Here is a 25,403-nt window from a genome sequence, read left to right as displayed (position 1 = left end):
TTTTCAAGTTTTGCAAAGGTCTTGGGCCAAGTGATAACACCAGGGAATAACATTCATGTGGTAATTGTGCATCATGAAATTCTTCTTTTCCTTTTAATTAAAAGGAAATTACAGCCTTTCAACTTCATGAAGCATCCCCCATTTTTACCTTAATAAAAAAGATTAGCAGAGTTTCTTTACAATATTTTAGAAATGTTTATGATGATGCTTTTTTCTTGCTATTTTCTCTAGTATATAGAAATAATTTTTTTTAAGTTTGAAAATACTTTTTTTGAATGTTTACTTTAAATAATTGGGAAATCCCATGCAAAGACTGATCACTTAATGTGCTTGTGTATTTTGTCCTCCTTTTAGGCTGCTAGGAACCTCTTGCAGATATATTTTTATTGAACACTATATACATTAGTAGGAAGGACTGCTTAAGGACCATGTGATTCCCTGGGGGCGAGCATCCATTGGACATGATTCAGTGTTATATAGGCATCTCCATGTACCTTCTAACCAATGCATGTTCCTCTGCCTGTTATGAGCTCTTTTTGTTTTCTCATGCTCTCTTGCATATTTTCTACCTCCCTCCTTTGTCTTTCCCATTCTCCTTCTTCCCATTTCAACTATGTCTTCAGGGGTTTATCTTAGCCTTTTAGTTTCTGGACTCCAACTGAGTACCTATACATCCCAAATCTCTTCGTGTTGAAGCAGTTGATATGAACTACTCTACTTCTTGAGTGTTTACTTCTGTTGTGGGGGCTAGAGGAGGAAGGGCTAGTTTTTGTTACCCCCACAAAAACAATGTTTGTAAGTGTCCACACCAGAAGCACTTTGCCTTATTCGTACACATCACTGTATCTCTCCCTGAGCCCCATTCAATTTCATTTCCAGCCCCATTTGAACACGGAGGGGCGAGGGCTTGTGCGTGGCTGTAAGCAGCTCAAGAAGGCTTCACAAACAGGGTGAGCTTCAAGAGACCTTCGGCCTGGAAGATGTTTTCAGCATCTCATGGAAAATCCGATGTCTTCCCCTCCCTCCCAAACACACAGACAGAGGACAGAGCGGTATTTATTGAAGGTAGCAAGAGCATGGAAGAAATGGAGATGCAGTTTCTGCTCCTGATGATCTGTAATGCCCACGTGTGGACGTCTCAGGGAAGGGGTGAAATTTGTGGACACCTCCTTTCCTCAGAGCTCCTGCTCACCGTCCCCTCGCGCTTCCACGAATCCAGGAAAGCCACAGACCGCGTTTCACAGCCTCCCGGCGTCGACGAGGAATTCCGCTGAACCTGCCGGCATGAGGGAATAAGTAAAACAAAACTCGAGCCACGCTACCCCTTCTTACCCTGACTCTGGGGGAAACACGGCGAGGATTGCGGGGACCAGCCGCGCTCAGGGGAAGAGGCGGGGGCCGGGCTGCCCTCCCGGCCCCTCACCGGCTCCCGGCAGGCAGGCCGGGAGAAGCGGAGGTCGCGGCCCCGCTCCCCTCGCCCCCGGCGGCCCCTCGGGGCGGGCGGTGGCGATGGCGGTGGCGGTGCCGATGGCGGTGCCGATGGCGGTGCCGATGGCCGGACCCACCGCCGCCTCCCGCCCCTGGCCGGGCCGCGGGCCGGCTCCCGGCGCGCCCCGCCGGCCTCTCCCCGCCGGCAGCGCCGCATGCGCGGGCGGGGGGGCAAGAGAGGAAGCGGGAGAGCACCAGATTCAAATCGCTGCTCTGGAGGGAGGGGAGAAAAGTGGGGGAAGGAGACAGCCCGGGGGGAGTGGAGCGGAGCGGTGCGGAGGAGGGAGGAGGAGAGAGTGGGAGGGGAGTGTGGAAGACTCTGAGGGAACGCGGCAGAAGCCGGGAGAGGAGGCACGGCGGCCGGCCGGGGCAGCGGCGGTGTCAGGGGAAGGACAGGGCGGCTTTGGGCACCCACGGCCGCAGCGCGGGGCACCGGCCCCGGCTCGCCCCCCCGCCGCGCTCCGCCCGCCCGCCCTCCGTGCCTGCGCCGGCACCATGGTGGACAGGGGCCCCTTGCTGACCTCGGCCATCATCTTCTACCTGTCCATTGGGGCGGCGATCTTCGAGGTGCTGGAGGAGCCCCACTGGCGCTCGGCTACCGACAACTACAAGCGGCAGAAGACGGAGCTGCTCAAGCAGTTCCCTTGCCTGGGCCAAGAGGGGCTGGACAAGATCCTGCAGGTACAGCGGGCGCCGCCGGGGCGGGGGCCGGGGCTGGGGCCGGGGGTGCCGGCAGCAGCGGCAGGAGCAGCAGGTGCTGCCGGCGCCCTGGAGCGGAAAACCCCGCGCTGAGGAACCAGCCGGGACTCGGCACAGCCCGACCGTGTCTGTGCCTTCACAAAGCCCGGTGCCGAAAAACTGTCCCTCGAGCGGGAGCGTAGGGAAACCTCTTAATGGTTCCTAACTACTTAATGATAGAGGCTTTAAATGGGTCCGCGTTGCCTTCTCTCTCCGTCCGAGCCCTGCAGGGGCTGGGGGTTGGTGCCGCCCGGTTCTGCTCCCGCCCGCCGCTCAGCCCGCGCCCGTGAATGCGGCTCTTGTTTTAGCACCCGGGGTGGTTCCTTCTGCCTCGATGGATGTTGTGCTGAGGGGAAGGGAAGGTGAAGCCAAGTGTCTCGATCCTCTTGTATTTGGTCTGATTTTCTTCCCTTTCTTTTTTTTTGTTTCTTCCCTTGCTAAATGCTGGAGAGGTGCCTGGGGGTCCCGGGGGTCAGTCGGGGTAACTGGGGGAAAGGGTGCACGGCTCGCACGGAGGGATGCTCGCAACTCTTGCGCTCTTATTCTCTAGGAGACTGACTTTTTTCCAAGCCATGAGTTGATAATCGTCCTGTCTCGCTCATCTGCCAGAATGCCTCTTCAAAACTAATTATTAATCGATAGCGTGTATTCAATCCGAGAGCAGTATAAACTTAGTGCCTTCTTATGGATGTGGAATCCGTTAAAATGTCATGGGAAGCATTAGTGAACTATAAAATACAGGCTGCCCAGATATGTGGGGCTCCAGTGGTGAGAATGAGCCATTTGGGACTTTTATTTCAGAAATTTTTATACCAGGTAGATTTTCTGTTCATTATGTTTTGGGTTTTTTAAAAAAATTATTTTATTTTCAAATTCACTAAAAGTCCATTAAAATGGTCAAATACAGAAGAATATAAAGTGGCTCATTAGTTTTCTTGATGTAATCGATACTGTGCAAGCTTAGAAGAGTATAGGTTCTTTATCCTAAAAGTCTGTTGTTTAAGTTCCCTTTCTTCGGTTGGTGGCTTCCTTCTGTCTGTTTCAGATAGCAGAGCTTTCTGGTGGCAGTGTCCTTATTTTTACCATCTTAGTGCCCTGTTAAGTGTCTTTGTGGTATTTAGTGGAACAGGTGGATGAAGGCTTGAAACTATAAAGATATGTTGGAAAACGAAAGACATGCTATGTGTTTGGAGTATGTTTTTGCTGTTCTGGAGTCTTAATGAAATCTTACTCTAGATGATATCCCAAATCTGTTTTAATGTCCTCAAGAAAAAAACCTTATTTGTATGTGCCTGGCATGCTTAACTTTCTGCAGACATAATGAAGAGTCTATATTCTGCCTCAATTTAGGATGAAAATTATGTTGGTATGAGGGAATCATTACAGGGTTTTATGTTTGTTTGTTTTCTCCCATGATGCGTATCACAATGAATCCTGAAGTGGCAGAAAGTTGGGGTTTTTTTGGTTTCAGGCTTTTTTCCTTAAAATACAAGATGACAGTGGAAAAATGTGGAGGGCCTTCCCTCTTCAATGCATTAGCTCCTGATGATACTCTCATTCTTGGTTTGAGGTTTCCCTTTGCACTTCTTCTGATCATATCCTACTTTCCATGTCCAGTCTTGCCAATCTGATGATCCCACACAGATATTCTGTTGTCATCCTAAGTTCAGGTTAGCCCAAATGTAAATACCCTTATTTCACTCCTATTGGTAACTGCAGACTTTACTGCCTGCTTTCTTTAAGATTTTGTCGTTTTGTGCCTGTTCATAGTCAACTTCTATGTAAAAAGTGCTGGGAAAGAGGGGAGTGTGACACTCTGACAGAGGACGATGGCAGGGTGAAATCTAACCTAGCTGAGGTTAGCTGTTATGGGGGGAAATTATGTAAGGACATCAGGATTCTGTCCTGAGTAAGCTGTAAAGTATATCAGAAATAGTCTTTGTAGTTGTCCTTTCTCAGCCACTCAATGCTGCTTCTCTTTGGTTTTGCTGAATCTTTAAAGCGTCTCTTTCACAAATCCTGATCATCCTCTTCTTTTATTAAACTCTGCAAATTTATTCTCTTATAATGATTTCAGAACGTTTTTGTTTTGTAAAATGGGCTTTTAACACCTCCCCACCCATCCTCATCCTGACTTCTGTCTTGTTGCTCTGAGCCTCTTCCTCTAGCTTCTTCCACAGACTCCCTAAGTTTGTTTTTGGGATTTTACATGGTTTAACTCATTTTTCTGCTGTTGTCTCTTTTTAAATAGATGATTTCATCTTGAAGCCTTTTCTTTCACTCTCTTTTTGGTCCCCAGTGATATTCATGTGACTTTAGAGAGCCATGTTGAGCTTTGCTGTTACTTCTCTGATGTTCTACTTAAGACCCCCATTGAAAACATACTGGTTAAAGTTCTTCAGCAAATATCACCTACTGTAGAATTTTAAATGGGTGTTGGTAAAATGAAAGGATGCCAAGAAATGTTCAAGTTGAACTAACAGTACTAATTTTGTTTCCAGAAGCAGCCTGAAAGGTGACAAGGACTGACTTATTCAGAGACCGGTCTCTCTGCTGCCCTTGTTCCCCACCCAGGTTAGCTCATGTGTTCCTTTGAGCCTAATGCTAGCTGTAAGTGCAATGGAAACTGTGTGGAATGACTACAAAGCTAGATCTGTAGTGTTGATCTTGAGCACTTAAAATGACAAATAGGTTATCAGCACAGGTTCTCAGCTTTCATACAGACCAGCATCTGTACCAACAGTTCAACTGGTTGTTAAGTGGGCTGTATTTGGTCAAATACTGTCTAAAGTTTATATTCTGCAATAAAAGTTTCACAATGTATTACAGTAGAAATACACCACAATAAATGTTTACTGAAATCTGTTTAACACACTTGCAGAAATTTACAAGCTTAGTATTGTAGGATATGCTAAAAAGAAAGCCTTTTCCCTCCATTGAGAAATGCCTAAAAATAAACTTGCTTAAAAGCAACTTTTAGGAGTCTCTTGTATGAAGAATCCATTTGCTTTTGATTGTTGAGACTACCGTATTACTTACCATAGTTATAAGAGGTATAGAAAGTACTTAAACACTTCTTGGAATAATGCTACATAGACCCTGATTTTAAAGGTGACTCACCCTGGGCAGTGTGTAGGCTGGTTTGTGCCTGTCCATGTTCTGGGTAGAGGTCAAATTGCTCAAATATAAGTGTGGCTGAGATGCCATATTATTCACATTATTTAAGCCTCCAAAGACCCTCAGCCACGACTGTGCATTGACATAAGGAACTGTGTAATCTCCCATCTTTATGTACAATTACTTTGGAAGAGAAATGTCTCATAACTCTTTGGAATATATGCAGAAATTAGCATTTTTAGTATTAATGTCACTATGCCATATTTATAATCATTATAGAATCTTAAAAGTACTGTGGCAGCTTTGTCTGTTTATACAGTTCTAAGTCTTGTTATTGCCACTTGTTTCAGTGGCCCTAAGTCCTGGAACTCTAGGAAGTGCAGGAAAGCAGAGATCCAGTGATGACACCTTTATCTACCATGCTTGTAGGAGGGAGTATGGAAGACTGAACCAAATATAAGGTGATTCAGTCATTTCCCTCTTCTCCAGTTCCTTACTTTTACTCTTTATTGCTCCATCCTGGTTGTGAAACATCAGCTTAATGATAAAGGAGCTATTCATGCAAGGAGGTGCCCTCTTGACCCTCGTGTCTATTCACATGAGCAAAGGTTTGCCTACCCTGGGCCACGTCTTATTTACTGGGAAATCTTTTACTTGCACACCAGAGTCATTGAAAAATGATATGCTTCCCACTGATAAACATCAAGGCTAGTGAAAAGAAAGGGAATCATTTGCAGATGAGTGAAAATGATTACCTTCAAAACAGCAATAAAATGAAAAGAGAAACTGCTGACTGTGTTAGGGGAAGCAGACAAACATACTGAGTATGAGAACAAATAGTTGACATCTTTATTTGAAAAGTGTACAAGACTCTAAACAGGCCTGAGGTGTAACTTTAGAAACCTAAATGTTTAGACTTAAAGCCCAGTGCTGTGAACAAACATTTTAGCAGGCTTTTAAGGATAGCTGCTGGAATATAAATGGCACATGGTTTATGCTAAAGGAAATAACAGTTAAATGGATTAACAGTAGTTTCTACCCTGTTTTTTAAAGTGCCTTCACTTTTCCCAAGTACCTACAGGTGCATTTCCAGGATTTTGGCTTGTGTTTGAAGGTGGTGAAGCTTGCTTTTAGATTTGAATATTCTTGGAATTTATCTTAAATTGTGAAAATTTAAGAATATTCTCTGATTCTGAACATTATTTCCCACATTGCTTTACTTTCAAGCTGCTCCCTCAAGGTATAAATCTATGTGCTTTACTTTTGAGAGAGTCTGCAAATTAGTTTTCTTAAAAACTTGAACTAGATTTTCAATGCTTTGTTCAATATTTAAGAGAGACGATGGCTTTTATTTGGCTTTGCAGAGTGATCTGGTTTTCAGTGTAAAGTTAGCAGGGGCATCTTTTTTCATTATATTTTCCCATTTTTATGCTCTTCAGGAGATGCATAGTGAGATTCCAGACTTACTTGGGTTTGTTTGTTTGTTTGCTCTTTACCTTCCTGATCCCTTCCATTGAAGATATGGAAGGTGGGGTGGATAAATAGGGGACTGAATGAATTATCTGGCATGCCAGTTGACTCCTGTCTTTCAAGGCTAAGCCTTTTTCAGCCGAGCATCTTTCGGACAAGGGCAAGTGACTGCCAATGAAACAAAGTTAACTACTTCTGATATCTTTCATATGAGAACTTGGCAGTGTAAATTAAGGCTTATGATTGTGAAATAGGTGTTCCTAGATTTGTCAAATTTATATCTTTAGTTATGCATCCTCTAAATTCAGCAGGTACGAACTGAGATGAAAATGTATAACCACTGTCCACAGCTGACTAAGATGCCTCAGAGTGTAAGTTAGGGATATTGCCACTGCAGCATTTGAAAAGAATTGAGGGCAGGCAGCACACAATCATTTTGGTTGGAGAAGACCTCTGGGATCATAGAGTCCAACCTTTGACCAAACACCAACTTGTCAAGTGGACCCTGGCACTGGGTGCCATGTCCAGTTGTTTCTTGAACGCCTGCAGGGATGGTGAGTCCACCACCTTCCTGGAGAGTCCATTCCAATGCTTAACAATTTCTTTCTGTGAAGAAATTCCTTCTAATGTCCAGCTGCATTACCCCATAGCTTTTCTCTGTGTGTTTCTACACATAAAACCAAATATAAGCAGCCATGCTTTTCTGTTGTGTTTTCTTTTTTTCCCCCCTGTTTAACGATTAAATTGTTTGAACTTTCTTGGAACATAGTTAAACAAAGCTGATAGTGCATACACTGCGACTCTGCTGATGGAGCAATAGCAATCGATCAGAAGCTATAATTTTTCTGCTATGGGCTTTTTCTTGTTATGAACTTAATTCTGGAGTGTTCCTATTATGCTGTCCTTCTGTTACCTTAGAACTGAATGTTTGTGTTACCTTTCATGTTACCTTCTGCTACTAGGTGTGTTTTTGGCAAGCTCTGCTCCAGAGACCATGGTATGCAAGTAGTCTTGCAAATTATCAACAGCTTGTTCTATGCTTTGGTTCATGCTGTATTTTGCAAGATACCTTCTGTAACCAGTGAAGATACAGTGTAATGATGACTTTGTAAAGATTTCCTTTCTAAAAACAAATTGTTGTTTTTGCTGTTAATACAAATTAAACATAATGAATTGTTTTGCCTTTCTCTGGATGTTGTTGAATTTCAGATCAGTTGTATTCCTTGCTGGTAGTGCAAGTAAATGTCAATATAGTAATAGACAACCGAGGTACAAGATGGATTACAAGTGACAGTAAATAATCTGAGCAGCTGGGAAGCAAAGAATACTTTTGCCTGTGTGCTGTGGATCTGCTGATCATAGTGGCTATGATTTGCAGAGGTTTTATTTTGTCCGTGGCACTTGTTTGATTCTATGGATTGAATGCATATGAACATGTAGTTAAATTTCTTCCTGGAGTAACTTGGAGTAGTGGTATGTCTTTGGGCTTTGTTTGGTCCAAACTGAGCTGAGATCACAAACTGAGTCTGCTCTGTAGTATGTAACAAAATGTGGTAACAGGTAAAGTGGAAGAGTTGCACCTTTCAGTTAAATTAAAATCTCACTTGTGGTCACACCTGAAGCACCTGTGGTATTACAGGCATCCTTACAAGATCCTCACTTTGACTGCAATTGAACTTTCAAAATAAGCATGCAATATGTATTCTGAATTTTTGCTAGCTCTGTCTACTTGAGGGGATGCCTTGGGCTTGAAGGAGCTTTTTCTTTGTTTTCTGCCTTGATTCTGTCAGGTCCCTCATCAGCACTGCTGATTCTAGCATTACTAGATCTTTTTTTAAAAACACCAGTTTCTTCAGGCTGGCTACTTGTTGTTTGTGTCTTCCCATCTTATATTATCAGGTCTTTATATCAGAGTTTTTAGATTTTTCTTTGTTAGTTATGTACTTGTCAACACTTAAACTGAAGGCAGGAGAGATTGTTCCTAGGTATGTATTGCCCTAGTAGCTCTATTTACAATCAAATCAGTAAGGAAGTTATTCTTTCTTTTATTCTTTTCCCTGCATTGTATTGTGTGAACTCAAGTGGATCAGACACTCTTGGGTGCAAAATAGCTTCTGAAATGTTTTTAAATCAAACTTCATACACTGATTTTCTTAGGAGAAAGAAATGTGAGTGTTAAAAAGGAAGTAGGAAACAAATAATAGGTTGTGTTTCCTTTTCTAACCATATATGTATCTGTAGTGTTTCTTATGATGGACATTTTCTTTTTTAACCTCTCTTGTGGGATCGATTGCTACAGATCAGCCAGTCTGTAAGACTATATTTCTGCCTTAGTGAAAAGGTAGACACAGATTGTGATTGAGCAAACTGCCAAAGACTAAATTGACTTTGTTCTGTGTTGGCATCTTGCAAATACTGTGTAAGCAGTTTCTAACTGCTGAGAAACGAAACCCAGACCTGTGTGTCTCATTGAGGTTGCAAGAGGTGCAAAAATGTCCCAGTTGGACCTATCACAGGTCTCTGAAGTCTGATACTTCCTAATAACAGTGACAGTTAACATTCCTTTGGACTGCAAAATAAGTCATAAGATTGTTAGATAATGGCAGTGAGTGAGTAATAGCTGATGGAACTTGAAAATAATTCTGCAAAGGGTTGTGAAGGTCCCGAGATAGAAAGAATAGTCAGATATGATACAGTATTTTTGATGGCCTGGCTAAAATATCAAATTATCAGTGATGACTTCTCTGTGTGACCTCCAAATGCTTATATTGCTTCTGCTCTTTTCTGCTCCCAGCCTACTGCAAAGGCTGCTTGGTCCCTCACTAGAGAAACAGTGGTTTGTAGGTGGGTTAGTTCTGGCGTGTAGTGGAAGTGAGGTTGATGAGTCTCCTCCAGCCACCAAAGAAACAGAGGAGGTATTTGGAGCCAAGCAGCTGAAGGGTCAAATCAAGCTCACTGTCATATTGACTTCTCCCTTGGCCTCTCTTGCATTAGTCTGGCTGGAATGCTCAACCTACCACATGCTCAGCTCTTACATTGCTGTTAACCAGCTACAGACTGTAATGCAAATATGTTCAAATCAAGTTAAATAGTTGATCTATGATAACTTGCCAGTTAAGGCTTTGGGCCTGTCTAAGTGGTGTGTACGTGACTGCAGAATGACAGAGAGCAATCAATGCTTGCCTTGTTGGCACAAGGGTTTTTGAAGGGCACTGGAGTTTATGCTTCACTCTTTCTTATTTTTATCAGTGCTCTCTGAAAATTTTTCACCTGTATCACTGTCAATTGTCCTTTTAAAATACCACTTCCGACTTCCAACTTTTTATGGCTTTTCAGGTGGAAGGCAAGGGAAGGGAGAGAGAGAGCAAAAAATTTTGAAGTTGCTTCTGTTTAGCAGCAAACCCAATAGTCATCTTTATTGTGTCTCTGCGTTATTTGTTACAGTAATACTAGATTTTTCAGGTAGTGTTTTAACTGGATTGTGACTATAGAATAACAGTGCTTTTCATGAAGCTATTACATAGTCTCTGCAAGTCCTAAAGCTGTCAACTTGATTAATGAAATGAGACTAGATGTCTTTATCTTATATTTAGAGGAAGTAAAACACAGGTCAAACTTTGAGAGTGCCTTGGCTTTATTTGCATGTTTTAGTAATGCTTGTTCAGCTTTGCTACAATTAGACATTTGGTTATTTGGACAAATGTCCTCGCAGCTGGCTGCTTCTTGTCTCCTAGTGGAGAAACACTGTCATAAAGTAGTTTCACACTAGACATTGACTAGGAGCTTTCAGCTGATTTCTGTGCATCTTAGAAAAACTGTCTCAGTTATTTGAGATAACTGCAGATTTTCTGTGGTTTTGTTGACTCCCTTAGCATCTTGTATGTGAGCAGCTTTTAAGCTTGAGGGTTCTCTACTTAAAAATGTACAAGTGCTTCCTCTGTCTCAGCTTCTGAGAAGGCAATAGATGCTACTGAACAGTCACAGATGTCAGTTGCAGGAAATCCGGGCTAGGAGGGAAAAGAGTAACAGAAGGCAACAACTATGGTACTTTTGCCAGTTGATCCTCTTGCCTTTAATACAGTAGCAAGAAGACAAATTGGTTTGGCTTTGGTGCGTCCTCAGGGATGGGACAGTTGAGAAGTGATGGGGCACAGAGTCTGTTAATTACCTGCCAGACATCAATGCTGTATATTGCTCTTTGCCTGCAGTTTGTCTTGTGTTAGCTGTTCAGGGGAAACCTGCAAATGTATGCGAAATTTTGTGAAACTGAAAGTATGCATGGTTTGGTAGTCTTAAAGTGGAAAAATTTTTCAATTGACTAAACTTACTTTTTAGCTTACTTAAAATCCTTTCTCCAGGATATATGCAATTTATAGTTTACTAGTGGGATTTGACCAGGAACTAGATGTGGTACAGGACTGAAAAGATTATTGGAGAATTATTGAAGCAGCATCTCTTCTGCTTTCTGTCAGTTGGTGGTTGAAAGCTCCCTTGGTAAGGAAGCCCTTTCTGTGTACTTAATAATGTAGTGCCAAATGAATTAAAATAGCAGAAGATTGTGTTGTAGTGCATGTGTGTGTGTGTGGTTTTGAATGCTTTACAATTCCTGAAAAAAAGGGGGCTTTGTGTATATGCTGACACAACTTTTAAGAAAGACTAGTGCACAGCCAGCTTTTAGCAACAAACTGATGTTCTTACCAGTCTAATTCACTCACCCAGCAGAAGAAATAGACTAGGCAAACCGAGCTATTACAGGTCTGAGAGTGTCTAGGTCAGACTGTTTCCTAGTCTTTTATCTCAGTTTCTGATCACACTGTGCCAGCAGATCTCTGTATTTGGAAACATTTGTTCAGAGCAGCCTCCACTCTTTCCCCAGTCCTCTTCAAAGATCAGTCTTGAGTTAATCTAGTGTTGAAAAGTTTTATAGTAAGTAATGTAAAAACATTTTATTTCAGGTTAAGCCCTGGATAAAGCTAAATACATAATAACAGAAATCTCAAAGCTAAGATCCTTTTTGTGGCAGGTTTTTGTCCTTGTTAGACCTCTTCAGATAAACCCATCACCTTGCTATTCATACAAAGCATCCTGTCCCTGTTGACATTGGAAGCATGCCTTGCCTTGCCTCCTCCTCCTGCTGCCTGGTACAGGAGTGATATAGGGAGATAGACTGGTGAGGTTATGTAAAGTTTTTGGTTGACCGTGGAAACCTGGTTGGTTGTTTGGCTTAAGAAGGTGGCTTAGTGAAGGTACTACTCCAAAGAGTTAATAGCCAACAGTGTGTCTTTTTCTTGTTCCTGTTCTGTAGTTCAGAAGTCTGCCTGATTAAAAAATGTTGTTACAAGCAGTATTCTGCTCCACCCAAGTCTGATCACTTTTGGTTTTTTTATTTGATACTGTTGGGACAAGCAAGACTTTTATTCTAGCATGTGTAAGTTAACTGAATTGTCAGACAAGTAAGTTGTTTTACATGGACCTGCCCTCTTTTTTTTAGTACTTGTTTCTCCTTAACATGGGTTGTTGAATAGGAAATGAGGTGTGTGATGCTACTAACATGCTACTTCTGCAGCAGCTTTTAGCATGTCTTCAGAGAAACAAGACCTTTAAAGTTGTATTGAAATTTGGGGATGAAATACAAAAGTGCTTGTGAAACCAGCAGTCTATGACATTTTTCTCCTAGTGCCTAAGAAACTGAACAGTTTTTAGTGTGTTCTAAACAAGTAGCTTTCTGTCAGTTTCTTAACCTGTACCATATTATAATTCAAGTCTACAAATGGGAGAGAATGTAGTATGCAGTGCTACTTTATGCTTCAGTTCACTCACTGAGTATAAAGCATATTGGGTCTCTGTAAGCAAAGCTGTCAAGCTTGGATCACTTGTGTTTTGACTTGTCCTAATTTAACTATTCTTATACTCTGAGAGCATGGGGGGGAGGGGGTGGCGGGAAGCTTCGTTTTAAACTCAGTTTCCTCTTCTACTTCTCCTGTGTAATATCAACATTTTCTTTCCAGCCCCTCTGCATTTAATAAACTCATCTCAATCAACTGTGTTTTTATTGACAATAGGACTGTTTTGGTTTCATTTAAATCTACTTAAATCAATTGCAACTGAACTGAAATGTATTATTTTGGAAACAGACTGCTGCATGGGTTACCATCTGCTTATGCAATCGGTACCAGCTCTGTTGCAAGAGTCTCAAGCAAACACTGTCTGGTTCTAACCCTGCCTAACATAGGTCACCAGCTGGTGTGAGGGCTTGATTAAACTCTTGACTCTTCTGCTTCCACTTTCTTATCTCTGAAGTGGGGACAACAGCATTTTCCAAAGCCCTTCTGAAGGGGAGTTGGCTACATTAGTCACCATGTATGTATTCAGATAGGAAGGAGGCCTAATCTGGTATTATAGATTATTCCAATGTCTTAATTTCAGTTGATGCAACTTAAAAGTTGTTGAAATACTTTTTTTTCTTCTCCCCATCCAAGGCAAAGTGTGTTATAAGCATATTGGAACAGAAGCCCACAAAATTAAGCTATGTTAATGGAAGCTTTGATAGTCTGATACATTTTATTTCTGAATGAGAATGATTGTGGGCCAATGAAAAGTAGGGACACTCAGCATCTGCAGAACAGCTGCAGTTCTCATGCAGCAATAACCTTTAGCTAATTTGTCTTCAAAATATGTCTATGTGGAACTTGGGAAAGTGAAAAAGAAACATTTCTATTACTGCATTAATCAAAAGAGCACTGGTAAAGCACTGAATATGCTTTTCATCAAAATAGTTTATTAAGTAGTTCATAAAATTGGAATCTAGTCCTGAAATTAATAGGGGAAAATCCATATAAACTGCTAAATTCTGTAGTCATGATCTGTCAAAAAAGCCAGATGCCTCTTCAAAACAGTTGGTATTTACATCCATTGAACATAAATCAAAAGGAGAAATAAAATTAAGCATTAGTTTGCTGAAGCATAGGATCTGCAAGTATCACAAATAGGGAAGCTTCAGTATTCAATTCTGCAATGACGAAATAGTTCCAGTTAACTTATTTGCTGAATTAAGAGTTTCACTTATTATTTAACTCTGCAGAAAGTCACAAAAAGGAAATAACCTTGTTGATCTCTTTCCATTAATATCCCTCACATTGTTTGTCCTATGAATTATGACTTATAGGAAAATTAACTGTCCATGCTATACATCATACACAAGCAGGTCTTAACCAGTGTATGCTGTAAAAATATTGACATGCCTCCAAGAGGTTAATTTCCCTACAGATTAGACCTTTTTTCCAAAGGAAACAGTAACACCTATTTGTACGGCATAATAGAAGTACAACTTCTATTGCTGAAATTGTTTTTTTAATGGACTCTTACCACCTAAATTTTGATGACTTCATGTTTCACTCTAAAATAGAAACTACTCCAAAACTTGGGGAGGTTATTGCAGAATTAATTACAGTAGTTCATCACAGTAATCACCACAGTAGTTTACCCCTAGTCTTTGTGTTTTACACATTGGGCTGGGAGGTCCCTAATCAAGCATGTTTTTAGCCAGTGGTTAGGTCAGAGAGAAATTAGCAGCAGGACAGCAGTGGTTGGTAGCGAGGGAAAGCTTTATTCATTCAACTGTAACGGTTCAGCCTGCCAAAACCCCTCAAAATTCACCGTGTAGCATCTTGTAACTGCTTGCTTTCTGATCAGTGTTGTTAAGTTTCACTCTCTATTCAAGGCTTGATTGCATGTTTGATTTCATGGTATTCAAAGAGCAACAAATATTTCCAAAGATCTTACTACTCTGTTTTTCTGTCAATTAATATGAGCAATGCTGGCTTGGCCTCAGTTTGACTTAGTGAGGAAGTGGGCTTAGGTTTGGGCTGAGCATCCATCTGTGATTTTGTTCTTGACATCTACTGCATGCAAAATGAAGCCTCAGGTTTGGACATTCCTTTCAGTAAAGGTAGTTTGGGAAAGCAGTGGGAAGTTTCCATGAGGATGGAGAAAGGCAAAACATAGAACTCATTGCAGACCATGAAATCAATAAGCATTATCCAGATCATGTCTGGGCAGTCTACAATAGGTTTCCACAAACGCTCATGTACACAATGTGAGGACTTTTTAGAGAACACATATGTGTGTTTTGACTGAAAATGTCTAATACTGCCTATTTTTAAAACACTATTTTGTAAAATAGATGCTAATGATGGAGAGCTGTAATGACAAAGGTTACTGTTGCATCGCTTCTTATAAAACAAAAGAACAAAATTATAGAATGGTTTGGGCTAGAAGGAGCCTTAAAGTTCATCCAGTTCCAACCCCCTTGCCATGAGCAGGGACACCTTTCACTGGACCATGTTGCTCAGATTCCTGCTCTGTTTCCATTGTCAGATGGAATATTTTAATGCAAAATTTGCTTAAGAGGACAGCTCTTGTGTTATGTCTGTAGCTGTAGACGTAACAGCCATTTGTAAACCTTCAGTAGAATAGCACTTGGTACAAATAAGGAGTGCAAATTATCATTACAAAATCAGAAATCTTAACTTGTACTTCTTTTCAGTGTGACCTTAAGATAAGGCTTCACAAAGTCAGTTAGGAAATGCATCCACTTTGTAGAGCCACTATATATTCAGTAGAAGAAAAGATATGTATTCTGTATGGCTCAAATCTTACTTAAAGACCTAGTTAGAAGTCAGTCAGGAGAAAAAATGAATCAAGCTCATGCTGCAAAAGTATTAGTCTTCTATTTATCAGTAGAGTTGTTTCTTTCCAAGTAATTTGTTTTGCTCTTCATCATTTGTCTCTCGGGCACTCGGCACCGTGTCCAGCTTTGAGGAAGAGATCTCCTGGATGTCTTTGAATGGAGCCACAGAAAATGGTAAAAGAGTAAACACTTTGTTCCAACATCACTCTGAAGGGCTCCTTCTCTCTTACTAAGAGGTTTTTACTGGAGGACAAAAATATGCTCCCCAGTGCACTGTAGTAGTAATAAAGAGTCCAGATCCAAAATCTTACCTCTAATACCACATTGCAGAAATATTTACATTAGCTAAACTAATCACTGTTAATCTGGATTTTGGTGTAGGCACAGGGAGGTTCTTACACACTACCATGCTGAATGCTTTGATTAACAGCTATTGCTTGGTTTAGAGACTGTTTTAATTTGCAGTTTAGTTCCACTTATTTTTTTTCTTTAGTTTATTCTGATACCAAACTGGCTTTTTGTTTAAATGGCTTTTTTTTTTGTGGTCTTGCATTATAGTTTTTGATACAGTACAAAAAAGCAACGCTGTCTCCTCTCACCTTTTATTTTTGCAGTACAACTTGCTTATCTTCTCTAAATAGAATTGATGACAAAACCTATATTGTTCTCAAGGGCAATAAGGTCCAGTTTCAAGACATGGAAGTTTTTGAACTCTCACTGCAGGATAATTCAAGGAGAATTTAAGTTCACAACATGGACTGAAGTAGGAAATTAAGGAAATTAGATGCATTTTAAACTGTGTTTTGCTAGTCTGTTGTCTCTATAATGGAACTAAGTCAAATGGTTTTTCCGGGGTTCTCTTCTACAGGGGGCACTTTCTGTTATTGCAAGCCTTTCCTGGAGCTACTGTTTTTCTATTAATTTTCTGATATTGCAGAAGTTGGGAAGCTAGGAGGGTTAAATTTGATCTCCACCCATTTGTTTGTCCCACAAGAGATAGCTCTCTCATCATTTCAATGGGGATTGTTTCCCAGGATAGTTTCCACTCACTTTAAAACTCTCAGTCTTTGTTCTCCATGCCAAGTGACACACAAAAAAATGTTCACTTGCATCTTGGGAAGCATCATATCCTCAGGAAAGCTCTCTTGATTAGGTTTATTACTCAGCTGTAACTTTCCCTGCAAAACCCAAGCATGTCAATATACTTTGTGCTGTTTGTGTCCACCTTGGAGGGAAGGAAAAGGTGGTGGTGCTAGTTTCCAGCACTGATTGAGCAGCTAATCATGCACAAAGTTGCGCAATACTAAGATGGTTTCTCCAAGCAGAAGCAACCCTAAGGACTTTTTGTAGATAGAGTAGAATTCATTGCAGTGATCAGCATTTACATCTATGTGAATTACTAAAATGGCTAGCACGTGAATGTCTGGTTTTAATTGGGGGGTAGGAGGTAGTGGGTGAAGTGTGTGCTGGGGAAAAGGAGGAGAAAAAAATGTTTAATATTGCAAATGCTGGCACTATAGAGTGCCATAACATTTTTATCCTGAAGTCTTATGTATCCTGTTTCATGCTGCTCATGCTTTGTCTAATTTTGATCATTTATTCAAGCAGGGAATAGCTGCAGAATTATTTACCTTTTCTGTTTCTAAACAATGATGTGGAATTAATTTATCTGTAAACTGACAACTTGTTTCCACTGGACTGTGTCCTGAAGTTTCTAGACTCATAAATATTATATTTAAGCCACAATTAGGGTTTTATGTGTGTTTCAGGTTCAAGCTTGTAAAAAAGATGGTTCTTTACATCTCCTCTAAATTATGATTTATTGCATGGCCTTGAGATAACAAGCTAAAACCAGAGTAGAGCATATGTCTTCTAAATTTGTATGTAAAAACTTACCCCCCCCTCATCTCTGACTAATGAGAGCTATTTCTGGATAATAAATTGAGATTGTGCTTGAAGTACATGATTTCTGCTGTCTAATATGGGTTAATTAACAGATTGCCTTTCTAAAGGATCACTTAGTCTGATTAAATTTTAATTGAAAAACAAGAAAACAGATGAGCACTTAAAGGACTGAAATAAGAAGTGTTTTGATCTGTGACAAATGTTCATTCTCTACCCTCATTCATTTTGCTTACTAGGAAACAATAGAGAAAGAGGACAGAGAGACAAAAAGAAGTGCTTGTGCCTGTACTACTGTCTTTAATGAGACTGCCCTTTGCATGTTAAACTAATTATTTCCTCTCTTCACTGAGTTGTCACTGTCAGCAGTTATGGATTAATAAAGCTCACTGCTTGGTCCCTGTTACAAATTTATAATTTTAGCATTGCTCCCATAGACACTCTACACTTGCAAAAACATAAAACCCAGGAGGAAAAACCCTGAAACGCCCAGATTGAAATTTGGGACGCAGTCCACTGAAGAACTTTCTGCATTGTTTAACATGTGTGTGATTGGTGCTGTGTTTAAATAACGATGCCAAAGGGAAAGGGTGGAAAAGTGCTATCTATCTATCATCAGTGCCTGGGAGAAGGTGTGGGAAAACTTTTACACTTGGCAGAATTATTAGAAAGCAGGTCTATTCTGCAAAGTCAGGATAGATTTTTAAGCCACTAGCCTTAATAAAGGTAGGGAGCTGTGACAGTATTATCTCTTATGTTTTATTTATAATAGCATTGTATCTAAACACAAATGCTTTTGAAAAACTGCACCCACACACATTTTTTGGAAGGTCTTGGAGACTGTATGCAATAGTAAAATGTGGTGGGTTTACACTGGCTGGATGCCAGGCACTCACCAAAGTCTTTCTATCAGTCCCCTCTACAACTGGACAGGAGAGAGAAAATACAGTGAAAGGTTTGTGAGTTGAGATAAGGACAGATCAGATCACTCACTGATGACCATCACAGGCAAAATAGTCTCAACCTGGAGATATTAATTGAATTTAGTACTAACAAAATCAGAGCAGGATGATGAACAGTAAAATAAATCTTAAAAACACCTTGTGCTCATCCCCACATTCCTTCACAGGCTCTCCCTCCTCCCACTCAGTGGCTCGGGGAGACAGGGAATGGGGATTTAGGGTCAGCTCATCACACGTTGTTCCTGCCCCTGCTCAGGGAGAAGGGTCATTCCCCTGCTCTGCCATGGAGTCCCTCCCACAGGAGGCTGTTCTCCATGAACTTTCCAACATGAGTCCATCTCACAGGAGCAGCAATTCTCTGAACTGCTGCAGGGTGGGTCACTCTTCCATGGGGGTGCAGTCCTTCAGGCACAGCCTGCTCCAGCATGGGTCCCCCATGGGGTCACAAGTCCTACCGGGAAACCTGCTCCAGAGTGAGCTCTCTCCATGGGTCTGCACATTCCTGCCAGGACCCTGCTCCAGCACAGGCCTCCCATGGGGCCACAGCCTCGTTGGACATCCATCTGCTCTGGTGTGGAGCTCTTTCACAGGCTGCAGGTGGAACTGTGGTGGATCTCTGCATCCATGGACCTCCATGGGCTGCAGGGGCACAGCTGCCTCACCATGGGCTGCACCATGGGCTGCAGGGGAATCTCAGCTCAAGAGCCTGGAGCATCTCCTGCCCCTCCTTCTGCACTGACCTTGGGGTCTGCAGGGTTATTCCTCTCACATTCTCACTCCTTTCTGCTCTGGCTGCAGTTACATCTGAGCAATAACATTTTTTCGTTCCTAACTACATTATCATAGAGGTATTACCATCACTGCCTTGGCCAGTGGCACATCTGTTGTGGAGCTGGCTGGCATTGGCTCTGCTGGACATGGAGGAAGCTTCAAGCAGATACTCTCAGAAGCACCCCCAACTACCAAAGCTTGGCCACACAAACACAATAGACTCACCCATAGCAAGGATGCTGTTGTTTAAATACTCTTTGTATTTACAGGTAGTTCTGGGATTGGGTACATTAATTTTAAAAACTATTAACGTGATAGAACTTTGGATGTAAATAGGAATTCACTGGTGTATCCAACAAACTCTTTTGCAGAGAGATTTTGGAGCTCATGTTGAGGAGCTCCAGTTTGCCTTGGGGTATGTCAGTGTTCTTCCTCAGTTCTGAGCATCTAAATAAACTTTATAGAAGCTTCCTCAGGATTATACTAAATGGTGAATATTCTCAAGTGTAAAGGTATGCATGTAGGATTAAGATGTGAATGTTTCTAATCCTCTTCAAACTCAGTTATGCCCTTTGAAGGACATACACAAGGCTTCTTTAGAGTGCAGTGATGCAGTTACTTAGTCAAGAGTATTTTCTCTCTGGTAAAGATCATTTCCATGTTTCTCTGTGTTTCGTAGTATCTTGTTTGGTAGTTTCTTATCTTTGGTGTTCTTACTGGACAGCCTGTTCTGTGCTGGTTAATCAGTAAATTAAAATGGATGTTGAGCTCTAATCCACATGCTATTTTCTTCATAGCATGTGCTTAATTACTTTCATTGGAATCTGCTTTCAAAGTCCAGTACATGACAAAGTATCCCACTCTGTGCTTTCTCCATGTAAATGGAGATAATGAAATACTGCAATAAAACTAGCAAGACTGCTTTAAATGAAAAGAAGTGCTAGCCACATTGAAGTCTCAGAACAGGAGTTTTCCCACTTAAAAATAAATCAATAATGAATTGTGACAAAGTGACTTAGATAAGAAATCAGGAAAAAGACATGTAAAGAAACCTTCTGGGTGTTCTGTGTTCTAAACTAACAGCCAAAAATGATGTCTAGTTTGCTGTCTGTTGTATCACAAAACTATGCAGAGAGAAAACCAGGCATGTATTTACATGCATTCTTTAAATATCAGGCTTAGATGTAGGGACAGCTTTGTATGAAGTGGCATTTGCTGGAGGCTCAATTAGGTAAGAAAAATTCTGCTTAGGTGAAGGCACAAGCTCCTGACAGACCAAAGTAAAGCATAATGAAGGGAAAGCAATAGAGTGTCTTGGTTCTGTAATTCATTTATGCATTGAGAAGCACTGTAGCATGAACAGAATAAAACACTAAGAAGTTGGCTGGGTAAATGAAGAATCAACAAGATTAGCCAAACTTCTGCAGAGCAAGTTCAATCTTGTTATATAACCTTTTGGATAAAGTGTGTTATATCAAATTCATTCGAACTCTACATATACGTTTTCTGTTTTGTATGCTGTAAGATACTGGTGGATCATTTTAAGTCACTTGTAGCAAATTTAAATTAACTTTTATAATTGCCTTATTAAAAGCACATAAATAAGAACCACTCACATGCTGAAGCAGTTAAAAAACAAAACTTCTTTGAGTTCTATTTTCTCCAAAGACTCTGGAAAAGTGAGAAGATAATATTCTATCTGTATTTGTATTTGCAGCTGTATTTGTAGAAGTGTGAAAATATAATCTCATTCTGGATTAAATCTTGCTATTTTTGGAAAAAGCTCCTTCCTTGAAGTATGTTAATCTATCTTTTGCCAAGATTTTTTTCTCCTACTGGGAATTTTCAAAACTTTGTCCTTTGATAAGAGAACTGTATTTTAAGACTAAACTGTTGATTGAAAAATGCAAAATATGTATGTACTTGCAATAGCACTTGCACTGCATTTATAAAGGAATTGGTTTTGACAGCAAGGGGAAAACTTATCCCCTGCTATTTGCAATAGATCTACATAGAATGTAAACCTCAGGCATAACACTTGCTTTCCAGGGTTTGTTTTTATTTTTTTCTTCTATTTCAATTCATAGATAAGGGGGAAGGAATCCTGCATATTCGTAGTGATTGCTCTAGATTTTGCATAATTTTCGTGTATGCTTTTGGTTATGTGTGTTGTTTACATCTGTCAACATCAAGCATGAAGCTTGTGGAGTTTCTGTTATTCTAGAAGTGAAAGTTAACGTTATTCCCCCGAAGACTACTTCCTATTTTTTGCTTCAGTTTCAACTTTGACCTTGTGGTAGGTGGCTGCCATCCACAACCCCATTGTCCTGTTAGAAACAAGCTGTTTCTGTCTTGGATTTTGTTTGTTAAAACAGACTATACAAGTTCTAGGATTATCAAGAGCCTTGCAGAACCTAGTTTAATATAGGCCAGCTGGGTATTCACTGCTTTATGCTTAGTTGATCCGGAATCAGACGTGTGTAGTCAACTGATGTACTCTTCACTTAATGTGGAATTTATTAATTCCCACCATCCTTCTGTAATGCAGGTGCTGCTGACTCATATCCTGCACCTCTTGCCCCAACCACCTTCCAGCTCAACTCTCTGCATAGGTCAGTAAAGGACAGTAAAACTTTCACAGGTTAGCAAGACACAAGGGTGTTGCCTGTCAGACTGAGACAATGTGGTTCATTTGTCTTATTTTTCTTTCTCAAAAAAGGTCGCAAACCATTCCCACAGAAGAGAAGTAGGAAATCCAGGACTCAGCTAAAAGACTTCTTTTTACATCTGGCGTGGTTCTTGCCCTGACAAACATGAAATTCATACTGCAAACACAGATAATGCTGAGAGGGAAATGAGAGGTCAGCTGTCCTAAGTCCTGCTGGTTCGTGTAATCCTGCAGAGACTGTCAAGTGGCAAAGGCAGCCTCAAAGGCTTGTCCCCTTGGCCCTGTGTGCTGGCCCTGGTTGTATTGCCAGCGTGATTCAGCTGCAAACTCTTGAGTCCAAGCGAGCAGTTAGTGTAAGTCTGTCTTTACACTAGAGATGGCAGTGAAAAAAATTACAAGAGCCATAATTCTGTGCTTTTCTGGTGGCTTTGAGCTGCTCAGAAGGGGAGGGTGGTTACTACCATCCTTTCCTGAGAACTCTTGCCTTGAGCAGATAACATATTGAAGGTGCCAGGTGCCAAGTGGCAGAAACATGTCCAGATAGGGTGCTGCTGTTTTGTACTCTAGGCTGTGTGTTTTTTTTGTATTCTAATCCTTAAAGAATTTTTTTTTTCCATTCCAAGAAGTGATGAGCTTCCATTTCTGTGCACTGACACATGTAGAGCAGCCGTTCTAAAGATGACATGGGAATAGCTGATTTTTCTGCTGCCTCGATGAAATCATTTCACCGTATGTGAATTCTTTCTGCTTTCTGCAGCTCTGCCACGTTGTGTCTCTGGCTACCAAAGTAAGCAGCGTGGCACAGCAAGATTTTCTTAGCAATACTGCATCTGTCTTTGAGGTTGGGAAGAGAGGTGAAAGAATATATAGGTTAATATGAAGAACTCAAACAGGAAATTTTAATAAAACATTACTTGTGTACACCTCATATATCTAGTCATGAAAAGTAAAGGGGAGAAAGAGTTTTTTATTCATTGGTAAAATCATTAGTTGCATAGTTGGCTTCACTTTCCCCTTCCTTACCCAAAACTCAAGCTGCCAAGGTATTCCAGAGAGGAAAATATTTTCTCTGATGGACAGTATCTTCCATTAAGTTGGGGCACTTGGGTGTACAGAGTGAAAGCCAATCACCTTCAATATCTATGTTGTTTATTTGTTTGTTGTTTTCCTCTGTTCTGACTATAACTCAGAACAATAGATTATGGTGTTTAATATTGCATTAGATATATATTTGTTGTTTAAAAACTAAACACATAAACTTGCTCAGTAGTTGAGCTATGCCAGCTGTAAGCCAGGATTAATATATTCTAGTTTCACTGTGAATCTACAACTTGACTAGTTATAAAGTACTTGCAAAATTCAGACTGTGCCTGTGAAATAGGTTCTGCTGCTTTTAATGTGCAAGCAGACATCAAAGTGCAATATGCCAACAGGACAGGAAACTTCTGGCCATGGCCACTGTGCTGTCCATGTACATGAGTCTGAGGAAGCTGTCCTGTCAATCTAGCTGTGACCACCCAGGCATTTTTCCTTCAAAAGGGTTACTGGCTGAGAGGGTTTCTTTTCTCTTTACATATGTATAGTCAATCCTGAGACAATATTATCCAGGTCAGCAGAATTTTGTAATGTATATTCCGACCTTGGAGTCTTAACATGTGACTCAGGTTGTTATTGGAAAGATATTCATTAGCAATTAAATATGGTTTTATTGCATTTAAGGATATGATTATTGTAAACAGCTGACTGCTACTGTAACTTTATAACTGGAGCCAGAAAACCTGAATCACTGTAAAACCCATGTGGGACAAGTAAAAGGGCGTGCAATTTGCATGGCATGGATTTTAACTGTCTATGTAAAGTCTCTACGAGTTCTTTTAGGCTTTTTGTTCATAGAACTGCTTGTACCACTTCACCTATCTGTTTAACCCTGCTGCTACTGGTTTTGGTTAAAACTGAAATCTAGTTAAAGATGAACTAAAAACTGAATCTAGTTAAAGATGAGCAGTGTACTGGTCATCTGATAGTTTAAATTTAAAATTTATTACCCAGGACAATTTTATTGTGATTGGCTAAGTTGTCAATATTATACGTACCTATGATTAGATAACTACTGCACTTTCCTGGTTTCTTCAAATTGTATAAAAGATTTAGATGTCAAGGTGAAAAAAGATTGCTGAAAAAGCTTTATTCCTTGTAGGAAGGTTTTTAAAGTACGGTAGATCCGAAATGGTGTTTTTCAGTGCACTAAATCTTTACATCCTTGATAAAAGAACTTGAGAAAGAAGCAAAATTACTCCTATGTTCCTTTGGAGTTAGAAGTGAGGACAAAGCCTAGGAGTCCTCAAAGGATGGGCAGTCGTTGGTTTAATGGATTCAGCTTTTGGATCTAGCTGTGGTTGTCCATTACCCTGTAATTCTGTTGAGAGTAGAATGAAAGCCATTGGGTCTAATTTCAGGCTTAATAGTCCAATTACATCTCCTTTCTTGTGGAAAAACAGCATTTCAAAAGACAATTGTTCACACCCTGGGAGAACCTTAAAGCTGCCATTAGATCTATATGTCAGATCCCCGGGGAATGCTTTGAATAAATGGGAGGCTTTAGCCTCTTCAAAAGAGACCTGGCTCTGAGCAATATCTGGCTGTTCTTCCTGTATGTATGGGTGCCTAAGGGGCAGGATGTGTTGCTCTAGTTTATATATAACCGGTTTATTGTCTTCTGTCTTCAGTCTGGTGTATTCTTTATCTGGCCACAAATACCTTAGATGTCCTTTTTTCTTCCTGTTGCTTATTGTCATCAGACCCAACTGTTCCTTACTTGAGTATCTGAAGATTTTCTTGCACTCCTTAACTCTCAGAATAAAATCATTAGTGATGTGTGATCTATATGGGCTTTGCCTTCTGTTTTTAAATTTGTTTTGAGAACTTTCCAGCTCCAGGGATTCAAATGGCAGGTGCCTAAAACATCTGAGAGAAATTCCTCCTCTTGGTCCAAGATAGAGAGGAGATTTAACAGCTATTTCCTGTGAAACCTGGTGAATCTGGAGTTCCCCTGGTCATCAGAGCATTAATAAAAATGTCACCAAAGGCAGGAAACACAAGCCTGTATTGGAGCAGTGCAAGGATTTGTGGAGAAGTGGTGAGGTACCTTGCAAATGGAACTTATTGTCTGCTTGATTACCTTCAAATTACATCCCTATTTCTACTTCTGTTAATGTCACCAGAAGAGGTAGTAGTTTTAAGTCTGTTTAACTTTCAACCATAACACCAGAATCTCTAAAACTTCTTCCCCTTTTTCCTTTGCCAAGAAGCAGAACTGGACTTGTAGGGAATGAGGGAAAAGAGGGGTTTTGATTTTGTGAGGCAAAAGACATTTGACTGAAAATGCAGTCCTGCCTTTATCAATATGAACTGTCTTGACGTGAGACCTAAGGTGATATATAAATTATGAGTTATTTTCAGCTTTTGCATTTGGGCATACTTCAATTACATCTTTCAAAATACTAAGAACACTTGCACCATCTACCTTCTTCTTCCTCTTTTTCCTTGCTTCCTATTTTACAATCCAAAGACTGTTTGGAGGAAATTTTCTGTAGTTTAA

At 40.6% G+C, this 25,403-nt stretch overlaps 1 protein-coding gene across 1 annotated transcript in view; it reads left to right on the top strand.

Annotated features, from left to right (window-relative positions):
• The first annotated feature begins 1,748 nt into the window (after window positions 1-1,748).
• KCNK5 (potassium two pore domain channel subfamily K member 5) overlaps window positions 1,749-25,403 on the top strand; it is a 35,147-nt gene continuing 11,492 nt past the window's right edge. The window contains exon 1 of the mRNA XM_056487249.1: window positions 1,749-2,169. Within this exon, the coding sequence (XP_056343224.1) occupies window positions 1,984-2,169 (186 nt within the window). The 5' untranslated portion in view covers window positions 1,749-1,983. The remainder of the gene's footprint in view (window positions 2,170-25,403) is intronic.

This window comes from Oenanthe melanoleuca, chromosome 3 (genome assembly GCF_029582105.1).
Source record: "Oenanthe melanoleuca isolate GR-GAL-2019-014 chromosome 3, OMel1.0, whole genome shotgun sequence".
NCBI lineage: Eukaryota > Metazoa > Chordata > Aves > Passeriformes > Muscicapidae > Oenanthe > Oenanthe melanoleuca.
This window is presented reverse-complemented; position numbering and strand designations above follow the sequence as displayed.